Raw genomic sequence first — 25,876 nt, forward strand, 5'->3', positions numbered from 1 at the left:
AAAAAAAAAAAAAAAAAAAATATATATATATATATATATATATAGGGCGCCTGGGTGGCTCAGTTGGTTAAGCGACTGCCTTCGGCTCAGGTCATGATCCTGGAGTCCCGGGATCGAGTCCCGCATCGGGCTCCCTGCTCGGCGGGGGTCCTGCTTCTCCCTCTGACCCTCCCCCCTCTCATGTGCTCTCTGTCTCTCTCATTCTCTCTGTCTCAAATAAATAAATAAAATCTTAAAATATATATATATTAAATACTTTTGTCCACCTGCTCCTGATGGCTCATCAGATGCAAATGGGTGACAGTAAGTCACTAGACAGTTGTTTCATGGTGAAACACAGCAAAACCCAGGGTAAGAATGCCCCAAAGCACAACCTGAAACAAAACACTTTCCTGGCATGTTCAAGGCGGGTTTCCACTACTCACGTGCGTTTTTGTTTTTTTAATTCACCATGGAAAACCTTCCCTATCCTAAAAACAGAAATCCTGGCATTAAGCAGGACATTTCCTCTGCTCATGAATCCATCATAGCTAATTACTGCCTTCCCATTTCCTACTCCCTCTGCCTGGAATATCATCCCCCACCCCTCCCATCTCTCAAGATTCAGCTTAAGTGGGCCCCTTCTCTGACACTGTTCCTTTTTAACACCACTCCATGCTGAGTTAGTGTCCTCTTTCTGTGCCCACCCCCAGCCCTGCCCAAACCCAATGCTTCCTCTCTCATTAAACTCATCACACCCAATTGTAGCAGTAGGATTACCTATCTTTCCCACCATAGAAAGCACACTCCATAGGGCCAAAGAGCATTTTTCTCTTTTTCTTTTTTTAAAGATTTTATTTATTTATTTATTTATTTGACAGAGAGAGACACAGCGAGACAGGGAACACAAACAGGGGGAGTGGGAGAGGAAGAAGCAGGCTTTCCACCGAGCAGGGAGCCCGATGTGGGGGCTCGATCCCAGGACCCCGGGATCACGACCTGAGCTGAAGGCAGACACTTAATGACTGAGCCACCCAGGTGCCCCAAAAGAGCACTTTTCATTTCAGCATTCTCTTTCACTGGAATACTGCCAGGAACAGAGTAGGTTTTAATAAATGTCAGTAAAATGAATGAAATTTGAATTCTGCCTGCCTTTCAACCTCCCCCTCAATCTGGCCTCTGGGAACAGATCCTCAATATGACCAACTTTCTCCTCTTCAAGCTGCCTCCTACCCTACTCATAAATGTCAATGCTTCCAACTCAAACACTATCAAGAACACCCCTGTATGGCTCAGTTGGTTAAGAGACTGCCTTCATCTCAGGTCATGATCCTGGGGTCCTGGGGTCAAACCCTGCATTGGGCTCCCTGCTTGGCCGGAAGCCTGCTTCTCCCTCTCCCACTCCCCACTGCTTGTGTTCCCTCTCACGCTGTCTCTCTCTCTCTCTCTGTCAATTAAATAAATAAATAAAATCTTAAAAAAAAAAAAAGAACACCCTGTAGTTGAACTTGGGGGTTATTGCTCAATGCAACAGCGAATGCAGATGGTGGAACATCTCTGTAAGAAGTTGTTAAGAAGGACTTGTAGATTTGATTTGTGTTGGATGATTTGGATAAGGGTTCAGGCAAGTAGGGCATTGCTCTGGATTGGAGGTTGTCAGGAAATGGGAGTGATTCTATGATTGGGTATCAGTAAATCTTATCCACAAGGTGGGAGGAATGAAGCAAAAGCAAAGTTAAGCTGTGATCGGCAAAGAAGCTGCTTCCATATTAGCCAAATTAATAGGGCGATGTTTGTTTTTTTTTTGTGGTTTGGACAATGTTCTTTTTTTTTTTTTTTTAAAGATTTTATTTACTTATTTCACAGAGAGAGACACAGCGAGAGAGGGAACACAAGCAGGGGGAGTGGGAGAGGGAGAAGCAGGCTTCCCGCCGAGCAGGGAGCCTGATGCGGGACTCAATCCCAGGACCCTGGGATCATGACCTGAGCCGAAGGCAGACGCTTAACGACTGAGCCACCCACGTGCCCCTGGACAATGTTCTTACTTCTGCCTGTATTCAGACATGAGTGATCATGTTTTTGTCTTGATTGATCATGGTCACAGAGTGGCCTTGTCTGATGTTGTTTTGTGCAATTGTTTATTTCAACAGAACCCCACGGTCTAACTGAAATCCCAGGCCAGCCCCCAGATGCCAGGGGCTGCCTCTGTCTTTCTCATAACTCATACCCATTCTTTTTTTTTTTTTTTTTAAAGATTTTATTTATTTATTTGACAGAGAAAGACACAGCGAGAGAGGGCACACAAACGGGGAGTGGGAGAGGGAGAAGCAGACTCCCTGCCGAGCAGGGAGCCCGATGCGGGACTCGATCCAGGGACTCCAGGATCATGACCTGAGCCGAAGGCAGTCGCTGAACCAACTGAGCCACCCAGGCGCCCCTCATACCCATTCTTAACTTTCACCAAGCTCTTCCCCAGGATGCTCTTCTCCCTCCTCCAGCCAAACCCTACTTAAATTCAAATTGAACTCCACAAAATCCAATCTTCCCCTCCAGGCTTTCCTAAATACTTCTTTCTCCATTGGATTATCTTTTCTGAATGCATCTAAAAGTCTTGGCCAGCACACCACAATTTAGTATTCAACTGCCTTCTCTCTGGAATGGTTTGACTTGTTTCGCATGTATTTTTCTTCTCTGCTTGGCAGGTTGTAAACCTTTCTAGGGGCAGGGTCATTTCTTACATTTTGGCATCCCCCTAGAACTGAGAACCTTGCTGAGGTAAAACGAATGGCTGGTCTGAGGAAAGGGGGTGAGTCTGCTTCTGTGACACAGCTCGGAAAACACAGCTACAAGCCAGCAGGGGAGAAGCCAACAGCTTGCCTTTCACCTTTCTAACACTCTGACCTTATCTTTCCATCTTCCCATCAGGAAACCATGTTTGAATTTTTCTTTTGGAGCATTCATTTCTTCTCAAGGGTTATTTCTGTAAATGTCTTCTGTCCCTACCTGTCCGTGAGTGTAGGACCTACAGTTAATGTATTGTTGTCTCCTCTCACGCTTGCATATCGCCTGGGACAAAGTTTAGCAGATAGAAGGAAAGGCCCAGCAGTCCTCCATTAACCGCAGCTCCTGTCTGGCTCGCCGCAGAAAGTAGGATACACCCGAACTGTCTCCTCCGGGGCCGAGCAGAGAGTCACCTATGAGAGTCAATGCCTTGGCCTCTGGCTTAAGTCAGGGCACAAGACCTCTTAGCCCAGTTGGCCTGCATGTCCTCCAGCTCATCATTTTTTTTTTTTTTTTTAAGATTTTATTTATTTATTTGACAGACAGGGAGTGAGGGAACACAAGCAGGGGGAGTGGGAGAGGGAGAAGCAGGCTTCCCGCCGAGCAGGGAGCCCGATGCTGGGCTCGATCCCAGGACCCTGGGATCATGACCTGAGCCGAAGGCAGACGCTCAACGACTGAGCCACCCAGGCGCCCCTCTCCAGCTCATCATTACGCCCTAGGCGGACACTCAGCAGGTTTGGGGAAACCTTAGCTAAAAGCTGCAAGTTTCACCCACGCTGCGCAGAGAAGCTGAGATTCGGGGATGCCGGGGAAACAGAAGTACTCCACACCTATGGCAGAGCCGGCTGGCCGCAAGAGTTTGATTTCCACCGCAGGGAGGTGGCTAGCTTTCTACAAAGCGGCCTATCTCCAGAACCAGCCAATCCTAAAGCCCGAGATCAAAAGCCAGAGGAGGCGGAGCCGAAGCCTTGATTGGCACCGGGTCTCCTGGGGACCCGCGGAGGCCGGGCAGCGCGGACTCTGAAGAGGCTTCAAGTTGGGTGACCCAGCAGTGGCGGCCATCTTTATTTCTGGCAGATCAGCTGACGGGCACAAGCTGGCCCAGCACGCAGGCGCTATCCCGTTTCCCTAGGGAGCCCATGAGCTCCTCCCCTCGCGTGCACCAGTCTCCGCGGGAGGGGCGGGGCCTCTCCGCGAGGGGCGGGGCCGGAGCCAGACGCCAGATTGAAAGCGGTGTGGCTGTTTGGCGGGAAGTTGGCTTAGTTCCCCGGTCCCCGCCTTGTTTCTCCCCGGAGGCTTCACAATCTTCCCTCCACGATCTCGGCATAGGGCATAGTACCCCTTCGCACGGAGGACGCGATGGCTCCTAGGAAACGCCCAGAAACCCAGAAGACCCTCGAGGTGGCAGTGCGCCCCAAGAGCAAGAGGAGCAGAAGCCCCCGGGAGCTGGAGCCCGAGGCCAAGAAGCTCTGTGTGAAGGGCCCCGGTACTGCCTGCGCCTGCTGCTTTAATAATTCCGCCTTTTGGGGTTCTCACGCAGGAGGCTGGAGTGGGGGATGGGTGCTACTGGTTTCTCGAGGCTGCCCCAAGTTTCGGATGCCTCGGGCTGTGCATTTTTCTGCAGGTCCTTTGACATCACAGAGCTTGGGCTTAACCCCCCTCAGGTGACGGGAAGAGGCAGATGAGCTCCATTACATAAGACAACGGACCTTCCAATTCCTTGTTTGTACCAGGATTTTTACACACGGAGGACTGCTTAAAATAATCCTACCTTGCCTGGTGGTGTGTGTGCTGAATTTCGATAGTCGTGGTTGCTAGCTGTGTGTCCTTGGTTTCCGCTGTAAGAACCCTCAATTTCCTTCCTTAGAAAACTCACTCTCTCAGGTTTATTGGGGCTTGAACCTGGGGCGATAAGGAGAGTGGGGGAACACAAAAGACTGGAGCAGGGCGTTGTTGATGAAGTGCTTTTTGTCCATAAGCAGAAGGGATGGGCTGTCAAGAGGCCAGATTCATAGAGACCAGGTCCTCAGATACATCTGTATTCCTATTCTAAGTGGATCTACCTCTCCAAAAGCAGCTTTATTTATTTATTTTTTAAAGATTTATTTATTTGTTTGAGAGAGTGAGAATGAGAGAGAGTACATGAGAGGGGGGAGGGTCAGAGGGAGAAGCAGGCTCCTCGCTGAGCAGGAAGCCTGATGCGGGACTCGATCCCGGGACTCCAGGATCATGACCTGAGCTGAAGGCAGTCGTCCAACCAACTGAGCCACCCAGGCGCCCAAAAGCAGCTTAATTTAGAGCCGTGCCAGACCCTCTGGATCCTGCTGGTTTCCAAAAGAACAGATTGGACTTGGGGCCAACAACTGGTCACCTCTACATTATTTTAATACAGGCTTTAAAGATCGGTCTTTCCCCAGTCACTTCTGTGCTATCCTAAAATCCTTTTATTGTGCATCGTATGTGATTTTAAAATTGCCACCCAGCCCTAGTATGAGTTTTCCAACCCACTGGGAAGAGTTCTGCGTAAACTTTATTCCTCTGTGTCTCTTTGGCTCCCTGCTCAGAAACCCTGCAAGGGTCTGGTTTCATATGATTTCATATTTAGTTTCACCTCAGAATTACTATTTTGGGGAGTGTTTGGGGTAAGGGGCTGAATCCCTTCTCACTCTTTATTTCTTGTGCTGGGTGAGAGTGAGCAGACCATGGAAAGGCCTTAGGAGGTGATGGGAGAGACTGGCTATGCGGCATGAAAAAACAAGGCTTTCTTTCTGAGATTTCAGCAGGAAACTCTTCCGTGCGTGAGAAGAGAGAGGAAAACATGTGTCTGTTCTGCTTGGCAGGTTCTAGCAGAAGATTTGACTCAGGCTGCCTTTGGGCGGGGTTGGCTAGCCTGCAGGTCCCGCCATCATGCAGCATCGTCAGGGCCCTCCACCACCATAAGCTGGGCAATGCTGTCCGGCCATCACTACAGCAGGTGAGGCGTTTCCTGGCTGAAGTGCTCAAGGGGTTGCCCAGTACCTTTTCACTACTGGGATGTTCTCAAGTTAGATGCTGGGTCGGTTCAGTGGGTTGTCAGTGGTCAGATCACCTCTACCTTGGGCACTGACCTACTGGGCATTCAGCCAGGTGGAAGTCTTATGCTGTAAAGGTCTCATCTGGAATGCACTCTGCCCTCTTGCTTTCCAGGATGAGTTCATGCACACTGCAAATATTTTCAAGCACAGAGCCAGGCAGTTAGTTTTCCTTTGGTGGGAGGACTTGGCCCTAGAGCTCGTCTATGGAGGAGGCAGAGATTGGCAATTTACCCAGGACTTTGGGTTTTAATGCAACTTAATTCTTTTTTTTTCTCTGTGTCAGGGTCTCCAGCAGGCCTTTCTGCACTCTCTGGCTTCTTACCGGATATTCCAAAAGGCTGCCCCCTTTGACAGGAGGGCCACATCCTTGGCATGGCACCCAACTCACCCCAGCACCCTGGCCGTGGGTTCCAAAGGGGGAGATATCATGCTCTGGAACTTTGGCATAAAGGACAAACCCACCTTCATTAAAGGGGTGAGCAGTTCCCTGTGCCAGTCAGTAGTGCTGAAGAAGTGTTTGTTGAAGGAATGAAAAGTTATCCAGGAACGAGGAGATGATTGGGATCGGAAGGAACTGAGTATTTTCAAACAAGTCAGTGGTAATGCTACTCAAATCTTCCTTGAGTGCCAGCCCTTAAAACATGAGAAGGTATAAAATATTGATCACCCTCTTGTAAGTTATCACAAAGGACAGAATCTGAGCCCCTTCTTAACTCTTGGCCTTGTCTTCTCCTACTGTCTTTCCTCGGTTCCTAGGCTTTAGCCACACTAGCTATTTCTATTCCTAAAACGGGGTCTTTGCACTTGCTGTTCTCTTTGACTGGGGTACTCTTTCCCATGGTTTTCTCATGGCTGACTCCCTCTTACCATTCAGGTCTTGGCTTAATATACTTCTTCAAACAGCTTTCACTGACCACTCTGTCTAAAGTAGCCTCCACTTCACTCATTCACTCCCTCTCTTCTTACCCTGCTTCCCCCCCGCCCCCCCGAACAAGGTTTATCAGTACCTGAAATGTTTTACTTATTTGTATGTCTCTGCCCATACAAATGTCTTTGGAAAGTAAGCTCCATGATAAGAGGGACCTTGTCTTTCTGGTTCACCACCATATCCCCAGTGCCTAGAACAATGTTTGGCCTAGAGTAGCTGCTTTATATTTGTTGAACGAATGAGGGCCTTGAAGTGTAACTGGGTAGATGGGATGTATACATACAAGATAATTGGCAGTACCAATGGTAAATGCTACAGAACGTGAGAGAAGGAAGAACCTCCTGTGAGTTAGAGTCAACAGAGAAGGCTCATGGGTGAGTGGGGAATGAGGAAGAACAATAATTAGGTAAATGGAGAGAAAAAGGAAAGGCAGAGTATGTTCAGGGCAAAGATTGGCATAGTGTTTTTTAGGGATGGTTAGTATTTATCATTAATTGCTGAGGGGTGAAGGTGCTGGCCTCTCCACCAAAGAGAAGACCCTTAGTTTGCCCAGTGAGGGGCTGACAGTGGAGGGCTGTACTGTAATAAGTGACGCTCTGGGTTTAGAACAGAAGCCACAAACTCACATGCTTAAGGAAGCCAAACAGGAAAAAGAATGATAGGGGATGGGGTCAGTGGTAAACTGGAGATGGCTGACATGTAGGAATCTAGGTCCCATGGTGGTATCAGATCTGATTTGTTCAAATGAAGCCTGAAGCCCTAAGTTTTTTTTACATGAAATGTTCTGATTTTTATTTTTATTTATTTATTTTTTTAAAAGATTTTATTTATTTATTTGAGACAGAGAGAATGAGAGACAGAGAGCATGAGAGGGAGGAGGGTCAGAGGGAGAAGCAGGCTCCCTGCCGAGCAGGGAGCCCGATGCGGGACTCGATCCCGGGACTCCAGGATCATGACCCGAGCCGAAGGCAGTCGCTTAACCAACTGAGCCACCCAGGCGCCCGAAATGTTCTGATTTTTAAAGATGTTGATGAAATACACCTAAAATGTACCCTCTTAACGATTTTTAAGTGTGCAGTTCAGCAGCCTTAAGTACATTGGAGTTCTTGTGTAGCCAGTCTCCAGAATTCCATCTTGCAAAAGTAAAACTCTGCACCCACTAAACACTAATTCCCCATTCTTTCTGTTTTGATGATTTTGACGCTCTCATGAGTATCTTGCATAAGTGGAATCACAATATTTATCCTTTGGCTTATTTCACTTTGCATAACATCCTCTAGGTTCATCCGTGTTGTAGCAGGTGTCAGAATTTCCTTTTTAAGGCTGAATAATACTCCACTTGATGCATTTACCACATTTTGCTTCTCCATTCATCTGCTGATGAACACTTGGGTTGCTTCCACCTTTTGGCTATTGTGAACAATACCAACAATGTTGGTATGCAAATTATCTCTTCAAACCCCCGCTTTCAGTTCTTTGGGGCGTATACCCAGAAATGGAACAGAAGAGATAGATGAGGCCAAGGGCGAACCCAGGATGGGTTTTCTTAAGTGTTTCCTCAAAGCAGCCCATCATAAAAGGCCAGGTTAGACAGGCTTGGGATGAGATGGGTGTTCAAGAAAACAGGTGCTTTGAAGCCAGAAGAAGGGCAGCCAGAGGAATGCTGTGGACAGAGCTCAGCTTCCTGCCCAGCTGGTGAGACAGGTGACCACCAGAAGGGGCAGTTTTAAATTGAAGTCAAAACCCAGAGCTCAGACAGGAAGAGATTTGTTTTTTTGGTTTTTTGGGTTTTTTCCCCCCTCGGAATCTAGGACAGGGGAATAGAGAAATTTAAGAAGTAGCCTAAGGGTGTCCTAGGGGAAGAGCCTCCTGACCAAAAGGGAAATGACATCTGCTTTAAACTTGTGCCAGGCTGAGGCTGCTTTGGTTTATACCACTCTTCAGTATAATGTGCCTTTAAGTGACATTTCTTCACACCGTCTCGGAGATTGGTCTGAGCATCTGCACGTTGAGACTAGCAAGAGGCTAAATTGGAGCAGAAGAAGGGTATAGTGGTCTGGAGAGCTCTCTGTTTTTACTTCCAGATACTGACAGAAAGTTGATTTGAGAACAGGGACTGAAGGCGTAACAATGCCTCATTTTGCTACTACATTTTTTTTTTAATTAAAAAAATTTTTTTGGGGTGCCTGGGTGGCTCAGTTGGTTAAGCGACTGCCTTCGGCTCGGGTCATGATCCTGGAGTCCCAGGATCGAGTCCCGCATTGGGCTCCCTGCTCAGCAGGGAGTCTGCTTCTGCCTCTGACCCTCCCCCCTCTCATGTGCTCTCTCTCATTCTCTCTCTCAAATAAATAAATAAAATCTTTAAAAAAAAAATTTTTTTTTTTATTTTTTAAGTAGGCTTCACACCCAACGTGCGGCCTGAACTCACGACCTCGAAATCAAGAGTCACATGCTCCCCTGACTGAGCTAGCCAGGCGCCCCTCATTTTGTTACTTCTTTAGTCCTCTGACCTTGGCTCTGATCTTTACAAGGAAACATGTATGACATTTTCATAATGAAGATAACTTGGTTTTACTCTTATTGTAAAATGATCCATGCTTATGAGAATTTCAAATAATACAGAGAAAAGCATAAAGAATAAAAAGTACTTGAAATCTCCATTTGAGGCCTTTTTCTCTGTGTGTATACACTATGATACACACCCAAACTTCTGCCTAGATTATTACATAAGTATTCTACCCTACAATCTGTTGTATTTTACTTATTATATCAGATATTCTAGTTTAAAATCATATACCAGATGACCACTAAAAATATCCTGTAATTCGCTTTTGTTTTTTGTAATGCCTTTGGTATCAGGGTAATGCAGGCCTCATAAAAAGAGTTAGGAGGTATTCCTACCTCTTGTATTTTCTGGAATTATTTGTGTAGAATTGATACTATCTCTTCCTTAAAAAAAATTTTTTTTTAAAGATTTTATTTATTTGACACAGAGAGAGAGATAGAGAGCACAAGCAGGGGGAGCGGCAGGCAGAGGGAGAGGGAGAAGCAGGCTCTCCGCTGAGCAGGGAGCCCGATGCGGGGCTCGATCCAGGACTCTGGGATCGTGACCTGAGCCGAAGACAGCCGCTTAACTGACTGAGCCACCCAGGCGCCCCTCTTCCTTAAAACCTTTGTAGTATTTTTAGGATTGGAGTTTTCTTTGTTGGGGAGTTAACTATATATTCAATATCTTTCATAGCTGTGGGGCAGTTTAGGTTCTCTGTTTCTTGTGAATGAGCTTGGTAGTTTGTTTTTCAAGAAACTTGTCCATTTTACCTAAATTGTCGAATTTAGTGACATGAATTTGTTCATGGCATTTCCTTACTATCCTGTTAATGTCTACATGATCTTAGTGATACCTCCCCTCACATTCTTTTTTTTTTTTTTTAAGATTTTATTTCTTTATTCATAAGAGACAGAGAGAGAGAGAGGCAGAGGGAGAAGCAGGCTGATGTGGGACTTGATCCCAGGACCCTGGGTTCATGACCTGAGCCAAAGGCAGACGCTTAACCATCTGAACCACCCAGGCGCCCCCTCACATTCTTGATATGAGTTATTTGTGTCTTTTTTTTCAGCCCCAAAGTTTCCTCATACCCCTTTGTAATCCACTTCTCCCTACCTCTGAAAATCGTTGATCTGCTTTCTAACCCTATTGGTTAATATGCATTTTTTATATAAATGACATAGTATAATATATACTTTGTTTTTCTGGCTTTCACTCAGTATAATTATTTGAAATTCATCTACATTTATACATGTATCAGTAGGGTGTTTTGTTTTTTTTTAAGATGTTATTTATTCATTTGACAGAGACAGTGAGAGAGGAAACATGAGCAGGGGGAGTGGGAGAGGGAGAAGCAGGCTTCCCGCTGAGCAGGGAGCCTGATGCGGGGCTCGATCCCAAGACCCTGGGATCATGACCTGGGCCGAAGGCAGATGCTTAACAACTGAGGCACCCAGGCGCCCTTTTCAGTAGTGTTTTTTTTTTTTTTTTCTTTCTCAGTAGTGTTCCATTATATCAATGCACCACAATTTATCCATTCACCTGCAGAAGGATATTTGGATTTTTTCCAAATAAAAATAAAGCTATTATGAACATTTATGTACAAGCTTTGTGTAGATATATGTTTTCATTTTTCTTGAATAAGTACCTAGTTGTGGAGCCAAAGACAGACGCTTAACTGACTGAGCCACCCAGGCACCCCTAGAGTTCCTTTTGGTAACATTTTCCTTCTGCCTGAAGAATTTCCTTTAATATTTCTTATAATGTAGGTTGGCTGCTGATACATTTTTTTTTCTTTTGTCTTTTTTAGGGGAAAAGATACTTTTGCGAGGTATAGAATTCTAGGTTCACAGGCTTCTGTTTTTGTTTTCTTGCTTTTACTACTTTAGAGATGATTTCTTTCTTTTTTTTTAAGATTTTATTTATTTATTTGACAGGGAGAGAGAGAGAGAGATCACAAGTAGGCAGACAGGCAGGCAGAGGGAGAGGGAGAAGCAGGCTCCCTGCTGAGCATGGAGCCGGACACTGGGCTCGATCTCAGGATTCTGGGATCATGGCCCGAGCCGAAGGCAGACGCTTAACCAACTGAGCCACTCAGGCGCCCTTAGAGATGATTTCTGATGCAGTCTTCTCTCATTCTTATGTTCCTCTTTACATGATTTTTCTTTTCTTTTTTTCTTCTGGCTACTTTAAAAATGATTGTGATTTGTCTACTCTATTTCTCTATATGTTTCTGCTCTTTGGGGTTCATTTTACCTCTTGGATTGATGGGTTTGTCATCAAATTTGGAAAATTTTAGGCCATAAATATTCAATAGTTCCCCCCCCCCTTTATTTTCTGGGACTCCAATTATATATATGTTAGGCTACTAGGTGTTTTCCTACAGGTCATTGATAAAGTTCATTTTTTAATCCCCCCCTCATTTTATTTTGCATAGCTTCTATTGCTGTCTCTCTTTCACTGATCTTCTGCATTATCTAATCTGTATTAGATGTATTTTTTTCAGATACTGTATATCATCTCCAGAAGTTTGATTTGGGCCTTTTTAAGTAGCTTCCATTTCTTTTTTCTTGTTCACTGCTTCCTCTACTTTCTTGACCATATAGAGTGTGTTCATAATAGTTGTTTTAATGTTTTTGCTAATTCTATCATCTGTGTCACTTCTGAGGGTGTTTCTATTCATTTAGTTTTCTTCTGGTTATGAGTTCTATTTTCCTCCTTCTTTGCATGCCTGGTAATTTCTCATTGGATGCCAGACATTGTGAATTTTACATTGTTGGATGTTGGATTGTGTTGTATTCTTTTAAATATTGTTGGGCTTTGTTCTGAGATGCAGTTACTTATAATCAGTTTGATACTTTGAAGCCTTGTTTTTAAGCTTTGTTAATATAGTTACTATATTAGTTTCCTATTGCCTCTATAACAAATTACCACAGACTTGGTATCTTAAAACAACACAATTTTATTCTCTTACAGTTCTGGAGATCTGGAGATCAGAACTCTGAAATCATTTTTTTCTGGATTAAGGTCAAGGTGTTGGCAGGGCTGGTTCTTTCTCAAGGTTCTGAGGGAAGAATCTGTTTCCTTGTTTTTTTTTCAGCTTCTTGTAACCATCTGAATTCCTGGGCAATGGCTGCTTCTTCTATCTTCAAAGTGCATCACCCCGATTTTCTGCTTCTTTTTTTTTTTTTTAAGATTTTATTTATTTATTTGACAGAGAGAGACACAGGAGAGAGGGACCACAAGCAGGGGGATTGGGAGAGGGAGAAGCCAAGCAGGCTTCCTGCTGAGCAGGGAGCCTGATGTGGGGCTCGATCCCAGGACCCTGGGATCATGACCTGAGCCGAAGGCAGACACTTAACGACTGAGCCACCCAGGCGCCCCTCCTGTGTTCCTCTTATAAAGACCATTTTGATTTTGATTATATCTATCCCACCCAGATAATCCAGGATAATCTTCCCATCTCAAGATCCTTAACCACATATGCAAAGTCCCTTTGGTCATCTAGCGTATTATTCACAGGGTCCAAGGATTAGGGCATGGACATCTTGGGGACCATTATTCAGTCTACCCCAGTTAGCATAGGTTTAAGGCAGCCTATAAATATAAGCTGTCCTCACCCTGAGGCAATACCCTTCTGAGGACTTGATGTTTTGTATATTAAGTCTTTCTGAGACTACACACTGTTCTGAGGATTTCTCCCCTGCTTATTTACGGTGTTTCTCCCTGCCCCCTCCCCGAGTCTTGGGTAGTTTCCTCAGACACATTTATACATTAATACTTCCCTCAAAGACTTGAGGGGACCCTTGTGAAACTCTCCAGAATGCTCCTTCTGTGTGTCTCTCTCCTCCCCAGCATTTTGCCCACCAATTCTTGCTATGTTGGCTTTCCTAACACTCTGTCTCCTCAGTTCAGTGAGATTGCTAGGCTGTGTGGTTCCTCCCTGTCTTGCAACCTGAGGACTCTCTCCACGCAGTTAAGCTGGGGCAATGGCAAAGCTATCTCCTTTCTTTCCTTCCTGTCTGGTGCTGCCTGTTGTCCAATGTCTGAGAACCTAGTTCATGTAGCTTGTCCATTTTTTTAGTTGTTTAATGCAGGAGAATATGATACTCCATCATGGTTGGAAGCAGAAATCCACACTTATTAATTTAATAGTTTGTCTGAGGATTTAAAATTTTTCCCTACACGATCTTGTCATCTACAAATAATGAGTTTGATTTCTCTCCTTACTATTCTTATACTTCTTTTTTGCCTTATTCCATTGGCAAGACCTCTAGTACATTGTTGAATATTAAATATAGCAGACATGCTTGTCTTGTTCTTGATCATAGAAGGCTTTTATATTTGATCATTAAGTATGATTTCTTCTACTTTTTATTGTTGCAAAATACACCTAACATAAAATTTACCATTTTAACCATTTTTAAGGGTTTTTTGTTGTTGTTTAGTAATTTCTACACTCAATAAGGGGTTTGAACTCACAACCCCAAGATCAAGAGTTGCATGCTCTTCCAACTAAGCCAGCCAGGCATCCCCCCATATTAGCCATTTTAAGTGTACACAATTAAGTACATTTGCACTGTTGTGCGACTATCACCACCAACCATCTGCAAAACTTTTTCATCTTCCTAAAATAACTCTGTACCCATTAAACAATGACTTTCTATTACCCTCCCCTAGATCTACTGATCTGCCTTCTGTCTCTATGAATTTGACTATTCTAAGTACCTCATATAAATGGAATCACATGATATTTGTCCTTTTGGGTCTGGCTTCTTTCATTTAGCCTAATGTTTTCAAGTTTCATCCATGCTGTAGCTTGTATGAGTATTTCATTCCTTTTTATAGCTGAATAATAGTCTAATCATATGGATATGACACATTTTATTTATCCACTCATCTGTTAATGGACATTTGGGTTTTTTCCACCTTTTGCTATTATGAATACAATGGCTGTGAATATTCATGTACAAGTTTTTGTTTGAACACCTGTTTTCACTTCTCTCGGGTATATATATAGGAGCTTGTTTGTGTTTTAAAACTTGTCTGTTTTTGAATATTCTTTATCAGACTATGGAAGTTCCCCTTTTATTTCTAAATAAAATAAATTACCAGAAGTTCCTATCATGAATGATAATCGAATTTCATCAAATACTTTTTTGTATCTCTTGAGATCAGCTGATCTTTCCCCTTTATTCTGCTAATGTGATGTTACACTGAGATTTAAAAAAAAAAAAAAGATTTTATTTATTTGAGAGTGAGCACGAGCAGTGGGGAGGGGCAGAGGGAGAAGGAGAAGCAGACTCCCCACTGAGCAGGGAGCCCAACATGGGGCTCGATCCCAGGACCCTGGGATCATGACCTGAGCTGAAGGCACACGCTTAATCAACAGCCACCCAGGCACCCCTACACTGAGTGATTTTTATGTTTGTTTTAGTTTATTATATTCAAATTTTTCATTTAAATTTTCTCCCCCCCCTTTTAACCTTTCCAATTATATCTCCAGCAAGTAATATTACTTCTTAAAAATTGTGTTAAAACCACATAACATTTATCATTGAACCATTTTTAAGTGTATGGTAGTGTTAACTATATTCATATTATTGTATAGCAGAACTGTAGAACTTTTTCATCATGTAAAACTGAAACTGTGTACCCACTGAATAAGTTCCTCATTTTCCCCTTCCCTCAGCCCTTGGCAACCACAATTATAACTTTCTGTTTCTGTGAGTTTGAACTACTTTAGATACCCCTAAGTTTTGATTGTCTTATTGTGGTTACATAGGAGCATGTTCTTGTAGGAAATACAGTAGAGTATTTGAGAGTGATGAGACATCATGTTGGCAATTTATTATCAAATGGTTCCAGAAAGCAGGGTTTTTTTCAGAAAAGCATTTTTTTTTCCAGAAAACCAGTTCTTTGTGCAATTTTTGCAACTTTGCTAAGAGTTTGAGATGGTTGGAAAACAAAGTTAAGAAAAAGACTGATATTATTTCTTCCTTAAATGTTTAGTATATTCAGCAGTGAAGCTACCAGGATCTGGAATTTACTGTGCAAGAAAGTTTTTAGTTGTGAATACAATGTCTTTAATAGATATCAGACTATTCTGATTTTCTCTTTCTTTCTTTCTTTCTTTTTTTTTTTTAAAGATTTTATTTATTTATTTGACAGAGAGAGAGACAGCAAGAGAGGGAACACAAGCAGGGGGAGTGGGAGAGGGAGAAGCAGGCTTCCCGCAGAGCAGGGAGCCCGATGCGGGGCTCGATCCCAGGACCCTGGGATCATGACCTGAGCCGAAGGCAGACGCTCAACGACTGAGCCACCCAGGCGCCCCTGATTTTCTCTTTCATCTTCTGTCAGTTTGGCAAATTTGTATTTTTCTAAGGAATTTACCCATTTTATCTAAGTTTTCAAATTTACTGGCATAAGATTGCTTATTATATCCTCTTATAATTGTTTAAAATGTGTAGGATTTATATGGATGTGTCTTTTTTGATCTATTACATTGATTATTTGTGACTTCCGTTTGGTCAGTCTCACCAGGGATTTATTGATTTTATTAGTCTTTTCATTTAACACCAACTTTTTTTTTTTTTTTAAGTAGGCTCCATGCCCAATGTGGGGCTTGAACTCACAACCCTGAGATCAAGAGTTATGTGCTCTACTGACTGAGCCAGCCAGGCATCCCCCAACTTTTGTTTGTTAATTCTCTCACAGTATATATTTGTTTTCTGTTTCATTCATTTCTGTTCTTTCTCCTACTTTTTTTTTTTTTTAAGATTTTATTTATTTATTTTAGAGAGGGAGAGAGAGAGAGAGAGCAGGGAGAGGAGCAGAAGGAGAGGGACAAGCAGACTCCATGCTGAGTGCAGAATCTGATTTGGAGCTCGATCCCATGACCCTGAGATCATGACCCCAGACGAAATCAAGAGTCAGATGCTTAACTGACTGAGCCACCCAGGCACCCCTCTCCTACTTTCTTCTCCTGTTACTTTCACAACTTCTTGAGATGGATGTTTTGAGTCATTGATTTTTAGCCTTCTTTTATTATGGATGCTTTTAGGAATATTTGTGTACAAGTTTTCATATGAACATACATATTCATTTCTCTTGGGTATATGTCTAGGAGTGGAATTGCTGGGACGTATGGTAACTTTATGTTTAAGTTTTTGTGGAACTGCCAAACCATTTTCCAGAGTGACTACTCCATCTCACATTCCCATCAGCAATGTAGGAGGGCTTCAACTTCTCCATATCCTTAACAACACTTGTATTCTTTTCCAGCTTTATTGAGATATAACTGACAAATAAAAATTGCACATATTTAAAGCATACAGTGTGAGTTTTAACATGTGTACATTGCAAATGATTACCACAGTCAAGCTAATTAATGTTCCTCACTTCACATATTATCTTGTGTGCTCTGGAACACTTAAGATCAACTCTCTTAGTAAATTTCAAATATACAATATAGTATTAACTATGGTCACCATGCTGTACATTAGCTCTCTCGAACTTATTCATCCTGCATAATTGACACTTTGTATCCTTTCACCCACATCTCCCCATCTCCTCCATCCCCAAGCCCCTGACAACCACCATTCTGCTCTCAGCTTTTATGAATTCCACGTCTGTAGATCCACATATAAGTGAAATCACGCTGTATTTGTCTTTCTGTGTCTGACTTACTTCACTTAGCCTAACATCCTCCTGGTTCATCCTGGTTGTCACAAATGGCAGGATTTCCTTCTTTTTAAAGGCTCACTAATATTCCATCATATATACATACTACATTTTCTTTATGCCTTCATCTGTCAACAGACACTGAGGTGGTTTTCCTACCTTGGCTATTGTGAATAGCTACAGTGAACCCAGGAGGGAAGATAACACGTGAAAAGCTCATTTCCTTGGGCTATCTACCCACAAGTGGGATTAATGGATCATGTGGTATATTTTCCAAAGAACCTCCACACTGTTTTCCACAATGCCTCTACCAATTTACATTCCCATCAACAGGGTACAAGAGTACCTTTTTCTCCACACCCTTGCTAACACCTGTTACCTTTTGTTTTGATAATAGCCATTCCAACAAGTGTAAGGTGATAGCTCATTGTGGTTTTGATTTGCATTTCCATGATGTCAGGATTAATGATGCTGAGCACCTTTTCATATACCTGTTGGCCATTTGTATGTCTTATTTGGAGAAATGTCGATTGAGGTCCTTTGACCAGTTTTAATTAGGTTATTTGGGGGGTTTTTTGTTTGTTTTTTTGCTATTGAGTTCTTCATATACTTTTGATACTAACTTCTTATCAGATCTAGTTTGCAAATATTTTCTCCCATTTCAGGGGTTGTCTTGTCACCACTTGTTATTGTCCATCTTTTTTCTTATCGCCATCCAAGTGGGTGTGAAGTAGTATCTCATGATGACTAATGATGTTGAGCATCTTCTCATGTGTTTGTTGTCATTTGCATGTCTTCAGAAAAATGTCTGTTCAAATCCTTTGTCCATTTTTAAATTAGGTCTAGTTTTTAAAAAAGACTTTTATATATTTGAGAGTTGGGGGGAGCATGATTGGGGGAAGGGCAGAAGGAGAGGGAGAAGCAGACTCCCCAGTGAGCAGGGAACCCAATGCAGGGCTCCAACCCAGGAGCCCGGGATCATGACCTGAGCCAAAGGCAGACGCTTACCCGACTGAGCCACCCAGGCGCCCCAGGTCTTATTTTTTTTTAATGTATATTAATCACAATTATTTTAAAGCCTGTATCTAATAGCTCTAATATCTGGATCTCCTGTGTCTTTCAAATGTTATTTTTTTCCTCATAGTTTTTGGTTATTTGGCCTTATCTTCTGATATGCTGGGTGATTTTAGATATAATGCCAAATATTGCATATGAAAACTTGTAGAGATAATTTGAAGTTTTGAGTGGTGGTATTTTTCTCCAGAGACAATTCTTTTTCCTTCTGACAGGCAGGTAGGATGGAATCAGATCATCTTACTCCAATGAGATTGAAATGATTTGAATCTGGGGGCACTTGGGTGGCTCAGTCGGTGAAGCGTACGCCTTCGGCTCAGGTCATGATCCCAGGGTCCTGGGATGGAGCCCCACATGGGGCTCCCTGCTCAGTGGGGAGTCTGCTTCTCCCTCTGCCTGCCACTCCCCCTGCTTGTGCTCTCTCTCTCTCTCTCTCTGTCAAGTAAATAAATAAAATCTTAAAAAAAAAAGAAAGAAATGATTTGAATCTGGACTTCAGTCTTTATGAAAGTCAGGCTATTTCCAGTTTGTTCTTATCTCTAGAGTGTCAGAGATCCTAACTAAAAGCTGGATTTCTTCCACGACCTCTCCTCTTGCCCTGCGAGACTGGCAAAACCTCAGGCCAGCTTCTCAGCCTTGAAGTCACCCACCACTTTCCATTCAGCTTCTCTGCCTTTCGGTTCCTCTGCTTCAAAGCCAAGCTTTCTGGGCTGCATAGGCCTCAAGGGGAAAAGCAGCATCCAAAGTCAGGCCTATCTTTCTGCTCCTCCTCTCTCTAAGCTGCCGGTCTTCAAGTCCCTGATGCCTTCATAGCTCTCCATTGACTTCAGAAACTTTTCTTTATAGGTGTCGATTTTGTTTCCCTTTTCTAGTTCTCAACAGAAGGCTGGTCCGACCTGAGCTAACCACCATCTCTGGTATTGGAAGTCTCCAATATATTTCTTTATCATACTTTGCCCTGGTTTTGTTCTTCCTTCTCAGTTCAAGAGTTGGGGTTGTAACCACTTAAGTCTACCCTTACTAGAAGAACACACGTGCATTTTGACTTAAAATGTTTATGTATGTATTTATTACTGATGCTCTGACATAGGACCAGTCCTTTTCTGAGAATAACGGTCCACTGATTAGGGTTCCCCTGCTCTTACATAAACCACACCCATAATGTATTCTTTATAGGGTCTAGTTTCCCTTTCCCTGAAAGTGGAGACATAATTTTTTTTTAAGATTTTTTTATTGGGGCACCTAGGTGGCTCAGATGTTTAAGCATCTGCCTTCGGCTCAGGTCATGATCTCCGGGTCCTGGGATCAAACCCTGCATCGGGCTCCCTCCTTAGTGGGGAGTCTGCTTCTCCCTCTCCCTCTGCCTCTCCCCTTACTTAAAAAAAAAATTTTTTTTCTTTTTAAGATTTTATTTATTCATTTGAAAGAGAGAGCGTGCATGAGTGCGGCACAGGGAGAGAATCCCAAGCAGACTCCTCACTGAGTGCAGAGCCCATTACAGGGCTCGATCCCACAACCCATGAGATCATGACCTGAGCCAAAACCAAGAGTCAGATGCCTAACTGACTGAGCCACCCACGTGCCCCATGGAGACATAATTTTAAGGCAGTTGTGAAGCAATCTGATTGCAGATTCTTTTGAAAGTTTTATTATTTCCCACCCTAAGTGTTTATAAGTATCTCACCCATGCTTAATCTGGCAACTATATCATTTTTAGCAACTCATTTTTATCTAGTTTTTCCAAAGTATTCAACGTGGCTTTCATAGAAATAACAGTGGTCTTCCTTTTTGCGCGTAGTTCTTCTGTTTAATTAAATTACATGTTTAAGTAAATGCTTAAATGTTTTGTTGAAATGTTTAAATTTTTAATGAAATGCTTAATAAATGACATGTAATTAAGTTACATGTTTAATTAAATTACATAATTACAACAAAAAGTACAACATGCATATACGGGTTTAAGAACAGACACCACGAAGCCTGGGTGAGCACAGGACTCAGCTGTCAGGAGCAGAAGATGATCCCGGGAGCAAGGGTTGGGCGGACCATGGGCACTGGTTAGAATGCTTTGTACAGGGGACGGAACATGCCGGTGAGCACGTTGAGTGAGCTAAGTGGACGCTAGGTCTGTGAGGCTGGGATAGCGGCAGCGTAAGAGGTAGAGAAGGAGCTGTGGAAGCTGTCAAGTTCTTAAAACTGTGCCTGATACATCATAAGCACTTAATGAGGTTATGTTATTGATGTTATCGTGATTGTTTTCATCATCCTTGTCTGGGATGTCTCGAGAAAATAGGAAGGAGCTCAGATCTGACTCCTGCCCTCCTAATCCAGGCCCTGTTCCAAGCTGAAGCTCTTCTAAAGAGCACCAGGCAATAATAAGTAAGCTGTGGTGCATCCATGTAATGGAACACTCAGCAGTAAAATGGAATGAGCGATGGGTACACACAGAAACCTGGCTGCATCTCAGGGGCATTATGCTGAGTGAGATGAAAGAAGCCAGTTGCAAAAGGATGCCTACTGTAGGATTCACTCCTATGACAGTCTGTTAAAGGCAAGGCCATAGCATAATGATGGAGAACAGAGCCACGGTGGCCGGTGGCCAGGGGGGTTACAAGGTGGGGAGGGGGTGTGACTATGACAGGAGAGCACAAGGGAGTTTTTTGAGGGGACGGGCCTGTTCTGCATCCAGATTTGGGTGGTGGTTATTCAAACCTCTACTGTGTGTTCAAATTCATAGAACCGTATTCTAAAAACAACCAAATGTACCGTCTGTTAATTTTTTAACAACTCAATTAAAACTCAAGTCTTAAGAAAGAGCATCATGGAGCGCATCGCTGTGTCAGGGCCTCCGGGCTGGCCTGGCCGCACGCGCTGCCTGTCCGGCTCTCTGGTCAGCGGGGCCTGTGCACCCAGGCCTCCTCCTCCACCTGAGCTGGCATCACTCACTGGCTTTTCTCTTCCTTGTGTTAGATCGGAGCTGGAGGGAGCATCACTGGGCTGAAGTTTAACCCTCTTGATACCAACCAGTTTTTCACCTCCTCAATGGAGGGAACAACTAGGCTGCAAGACTTTAAAGGCAACACTCTCCGAGTTTTTACCAGCTCAGGCACCTGCAAGTGAGTAGCCTCACTAGGAGGGAAAGGGCTTCTGGGCTCTCGGTGTAGTTCTGGTGAGAGCGTCCAGATCTCATGTGTGTCCCCCATACCTGGTACAGGGGAGAACTGCAAGGTGGCAGCCATGTCCTACACTTCCCTCTGAGATTTTCCGTAGCCACTCTTCCTGCGTTCCGGGTGTGTTACTGCTTCAGGGAGGGGTTCTAGAACCTCTGCTCTTCTCAGCGAGGGAAGGGCTTCGGCTCTTCTGTAAGGCGTTCCTGGGTTAGACCAGACCTTGTTTCTCACTAGTCAACATGGCATTGGCCTGGAAAGCCACTTAAAGGTTGGAGCAGGAACTAGGAATTTAAGATTTCATTCCCTACGTCACTGGGGTGTGATGACGCGACCAGTTCCTTGATGGAAGCTGAAAGGGATAGAGTCCTGTCCGCAGAGCACATGGGACACCCCAAGAGCAAGTGGCTGGAGAAATGACAAAATGCTCGGCACTTGGATTTCCGGCCAGAGACATGACTCTTACTGTTCTCTGAAGAATTCGGGGTGTGTGTGAGGGGGTCTAACTAGCACTGGACGTTATCCTGGGCGGCCCCACAGAGGTCAGGGCAGGAGACGGGATAGACTCAGTTCCATGTTATTTGTCCACAAGAAACCCTCCCTCTGAAAGACATTTGTAGGGGATTTGTAGGCACTGTAGCAAGGATTTGAGTGTTTGAGAGAAAAAAATATGAACCTGAGCTCTCCTGGCCAGGTTTTAGGATCCCTGAAGCAATCCCAACCCCATCCCTTCGTCCTCAAGTAGTCTGAGAGACAAAAGAGCAAGACAGAGCTCCCAAAGTTGTGTATGCTTTTTTCCCTAAATGTTCAGAAGGGGGCAGAAGTTCCTTTCTCACCAGCTCTGCGGAACAGAGCTGGGCAGCCCGTTTGGTTTGTCATCTCCTTTGGCCCAAAGGGTAGAGAGGGAAGGGAGAGAGCAATAAACGAGTCCTCCTCAGAACCCAGGGCTCTAGGGGGCAGGCTAGCCTGGGGACTTGCCTTATGGCTCTGAGCTGTGGCTGCTTCAGGGACTCTGACTAGCTGACTAACTGGACACATTTCTGAGCTCCGTCACCCCCATCCTCTCTGTCGGACGGTAGACAAGTCCATGGGCTCCTCGCTGGGAGTCTGTGGCGAGACAGTTACTCCTTCAGCAAATACTGGTGGGACGTCTAACTGTACACTAGACGCTGGAGCTACAACAGTGACTGAATGGACCTTGCCTCTGTCCCCAAGAATCTTACAGCACAGTTTCTCCCTCCAGCTTCTGGTTTTGCAGCCTGGATGTGTCTGCCAGAAGCCGAATGGTGGTCACGGGAGACAATGTGGGGCACGTGATCCTGCTCAACATGGATGGCAGGGAGGTGCGTTCTCTGGAGCCCAGGTCCTCCCTTTCTCTCCCTAACCAACCCCCCACCCATCCCGGCCTCCCTGCGCCCCACCTGAACCGAGCCCTTCTCTGCAGCTTTGGAATCTGAGAATGCACAAAAAGAAAGTGACCCATGTGGCCCTGAACCCATGCTGTGATTGGTTCCTGGCCACAGCCTCTGTAGACCAAACAGTGAAAATCTGGGACCTGCGCCAGGTTAGAGGGAAATCCAGCTTCCTCCACTCGCTGCCGCATAGCCATCCTGTCAACGCAGGTGTGATATACCAGACCTCATCCTTCCTGCAGACCCTGCCTGTCCAACCACTTCCAGGGTTTTCCCTCAATCTTTAGAAGCTGCTAGGTTAAATCTCTACCCTGAGAGCATCAGCCAAGTGGATGTCTTGGAAACTTTCTGGTTCTAGCTGCCTCCAACAGCTGCTAAGTTTCTAGAATTTTTTTTTTTTAAGATTTATTTTTTTTAGAGAAAGCACAAGCAGGGGGAGGGCCAAAGGGAGAGGGACAAACAGACTTCCCACTGAGCAAGGACGCTGAGATCACAACCTGAGCCGAAATCAAGAGTTGGCGGCTATCCTGACTGAGCCATCCAGGTGCCCCAAGTTTCTAGGATGTTTTTGTTCACAGTCCAGATTCACCTCCTCCCTTCCACCCCTGCCTAGAGAGGAGTGGGAGAGAGGGGTGCCCCTGCAGGAGAAGGCCTATGACAGCCAGGATAACAAGGGCCTGGGGCTCCTTCAGCTCTGGGGCTTTTCACTTGCCAGCTTGTTTCAGTCCTGATGGAGCCCAGCTCCTGACCACTGACCAGAAGAGTGAGCTCCGGGTTTACTCGGCCTCCCAGTGGGACTGCCCCCCAAGCCTGATCCCACACCCTCACCGCCACTTCCAGCACCTGACGCCCATCAAGGTAAGTGATGGAGGCAGGGAGCTGTGATCACGGGGACGGGCCGGGTCTGCCCGAGGTAGGGAGAGGCCAGATCTGGAAATGCCTAATCCCAGAGCTCATCCTGTACCTACACGAAGCCATCTCTTCTCTCCCAGCACTCTCTGCAACTTCTGTCCCCCTTCTGCAGTCCCACTGCACTGCCGTTTTCTTGGTCTCCCGTAAGCTCTTCCTGGTTCGTTGGGCCCAGCCCACTTCCCTGCTGTTCTGCCCTCACCTCCAGTTATCTGCATGTGCTGCTGGTCCCCCAGCTGACTCAGCCCCCAAGACTGACAGTCTTTAAGTCTTCTGATTCCTTCCTGCACACGCCCCAGGCAGCCTCAACTCTGCCCGTTCCTCTGCTCTCCTGGTTTCTGTTCTTTTTCTAACACCGCAGCCCCTCTCCAGACCTCCGGGTTTCATGCCGGTATTTCTTTCATCAACATAGCATAGTGGTGGGGGCACCAGCTTCAGGTAGACTGACACCCCTGGTTAGAGTTCGTGGGTAAGCTGCTTGAATTTTGGATCTCGGTTTCCTCATCTCTAAAAAGCGAGTAACAGTATCTGACGGACAGGGTTGTGTGAAGAATCTGTATACTTAAAGCACTTGTCTAGTGCCTGGGACGTACAATGTCAGCAGTGATCATTTAATATTAGAGTAGCTCCCGCATACCTCAGATCAAATCCAGGCTCTTAAGAACAAGGGTTCTTCACTGGTTGGTTCCCATTGATCTGTGTGTCATCTCTCACTTTGTATCCAGTGAGGACAATTTCCAGCTTCCCAGGTGGGACTTGTGACTTATTTCCAAGCCATGGCACATACCACTCTGTCCTTCCTGCTAACCATGTTTTTCCTCCTTCAACACTTCTTGCAATTTCTTAGGAAAACCCCATCTGATTCTGTCATTCTGACTAACTGCCAGATTTGTTTTGGAACATAGGGGAACATAGGTTTCCTTCCTTTTCTTGGTCACTAGCCATATTCTGCTCAACTCTTCAGCATTCATGTTGATGGAGGAGGGACAGTAGTGGGACTACTTCAGAACTTATGTCCTTGGTTTTTGCTTGGTTGTAGGCTTTGGTTAATGTCTGGGTCAAGCTGATGTTAAAACATTTATCAGTTGGTATGATCTCAGGAAATACAAAAGACAGAAAAGGCCTGAAGATGTCCCAAGGTCCAGAGATGCCAATTTGGGGTTAAAAATTTGGGATGGTAGAGGCACATGCAGTTGAAAGCTGTTCTTGTAGTTCCATGTGGGTTTTATCTCCATTATTAAATTGCTGGCAATTGTATTAACATTTGTGAGTGGCAAAGAATACTTTTGATGTCCCTCTTGATAGTACTCCGCATTTACTCTCATGACAACTCTCCATCTCCTAGGCAACCTGGCATCCTCGGTACAACCTCGTTGTCGTGGGCCGATACCCAGATCCTAATTTCAAAAGCTGTACCCCCCATGAATTAAGGACGATCGATGTGTTTGATGGAAACTCAGGGAAGATGATGTATCAGCTCTATGACCCAGAATCTTCTGGTATCATTTCGGTGAGGTTTGGGCCCTCAAATGATGAGGGGAGGAAGCAGGGCTTCAACCTACCTTACCTGACCAGAAATTAACCCTCATGTGCCCTTCTCCCAATACCTCACCTCCTCCTGATGCTTATGCCCTTGTCTCTGCAGCTCAATGAGTTCAATCCCATGGGGGACACGCTGGCCTCTGTGATGGGTGAGTGAAGCAGGTTGTATCTCAGATTGGCCAAGCCCTACCCTACCCCCCAGGTTGAGTGCAGGCTCCCCTCAGCTTAGCCCTGCCAGTCACCCCAGGGTAGGAGTCAGTAAAGATTTACAGGATACAGTGGACTCTTTGGCCTAGGCCCTCCATGCCTCTTGCTTTGTCTTGGTCATGACGATGCCTGGCTGCTTCCAGGCATCCTGGTTTTTCCTGACCAAGTCCTGGGTTCCCTGGGCCAGCCCCAAGTTCTCAGAGACTGATCGTGGAAGGTGCAAGTCAGACTGGTCTCACTCCTCCTAGGTTATCACATTCTCATTTGGAGCCAGGAGGAAGCTGGGATGCGGACATGAGAGACATTAATGAAGGTGCGGGCCAAGCCTGAGAACAAATCCTCTGGGAAGAGGCGGCTGTGTGTTAAAGGGCCAAAGGTATCCAAGTCTTAGGGTCGGAGCAGGGACACTGTGGCATGGGACACTAGCATGTTACTGCTCTGGACTTAGCTCCAGAAACTTCTCCAGGGTTGGTGCCCCAGGTGCCCCAAGGGTCCCTGCTCTATCTAGCCTGGAGCCAAGCTTTTCCTGGAGCCAAGGTACTTTTCTATTCTTTGATGAGCAGTGACAGAGG

General features: G+C 44.9%; 1 protein-coding gene across 1 annotated transcript; it reads left to right on the forward strand.

Annotated features, from left to right (window-relative positions):
• The first annotated feature begins 3,950 nt into the window (after positions 1–3,950).
• On the forward strand, positions 3,951–25,763 carry DDB2 (damage specific DNA binding protein 2). The gene is made up of 10 exons (XM_035012801.1): positions 3,951–4,249; positions 5,604–5,737; positions 6,121–6,312; positions 21,038–21,183; positions 22,478–22,577; positions 22,679–22,856; positions 23,362–23,504; positions 24,901–25,065; positions 25,201–25,246; positions 25,553–25,763. The coding sequence occupies exons 1-10, from the start codon at positions 4,123–4,125 to the stop codon at positions 25,600–25,602; spliced, it is 1,281 nt and encodes a 426-aa protein (XP_034868692.1). The 5' UTR covers positions 3,951–4,122; the 3' UTR covers positions 25,603–25,763.
• The last annotated feature ends 113 nt before the right edge of the window (positions 25,764–25,876 follow it).

The sequence above is a fragment of the Mirounga leonina genome, unplaced genomic scaffold (assembly GCF_011800145.1).
Source record: "Mirounga leonina isolate KUSES-001 unplaced genomic scaffold, KU_Mleo_1.0 Mir_166, whole genome shotgun sequence".
Lineage (NCBI taxonomy): Eukaryota > Metazoa > Chordata > Mammalia > Carnivora > Phocidae > Mirounga > Mirounga leonina.

What these genes read in the sequence shown, in the direction of transcription:
- DDB2 (XM_035012801.1), top strand. Translation starts at nt 4,123, where the DNA reads ATGGCTCCTAGGAAACGCCCAGAAACCCAGAAGACCCTCGAGGTGGCA. An exon ending in TAGCCATCCTGTCAACGCAG is followed by an intron (nt 22,857 to 23,361) that starts GTGTGATATACC and finishes TTCACTTGCCAG; the next exon opens with CTTGTTTCAGTCCTGATGGA. An exon ending in AGCACCTGACGCCCATCAAG is followed by an intron (nt 23,505 to 24,900) that starts GTAAGTGATGGA and finishes TCCATCTCCTAG; the next exon opens with GCAACCTGGCATCCTCGGTA.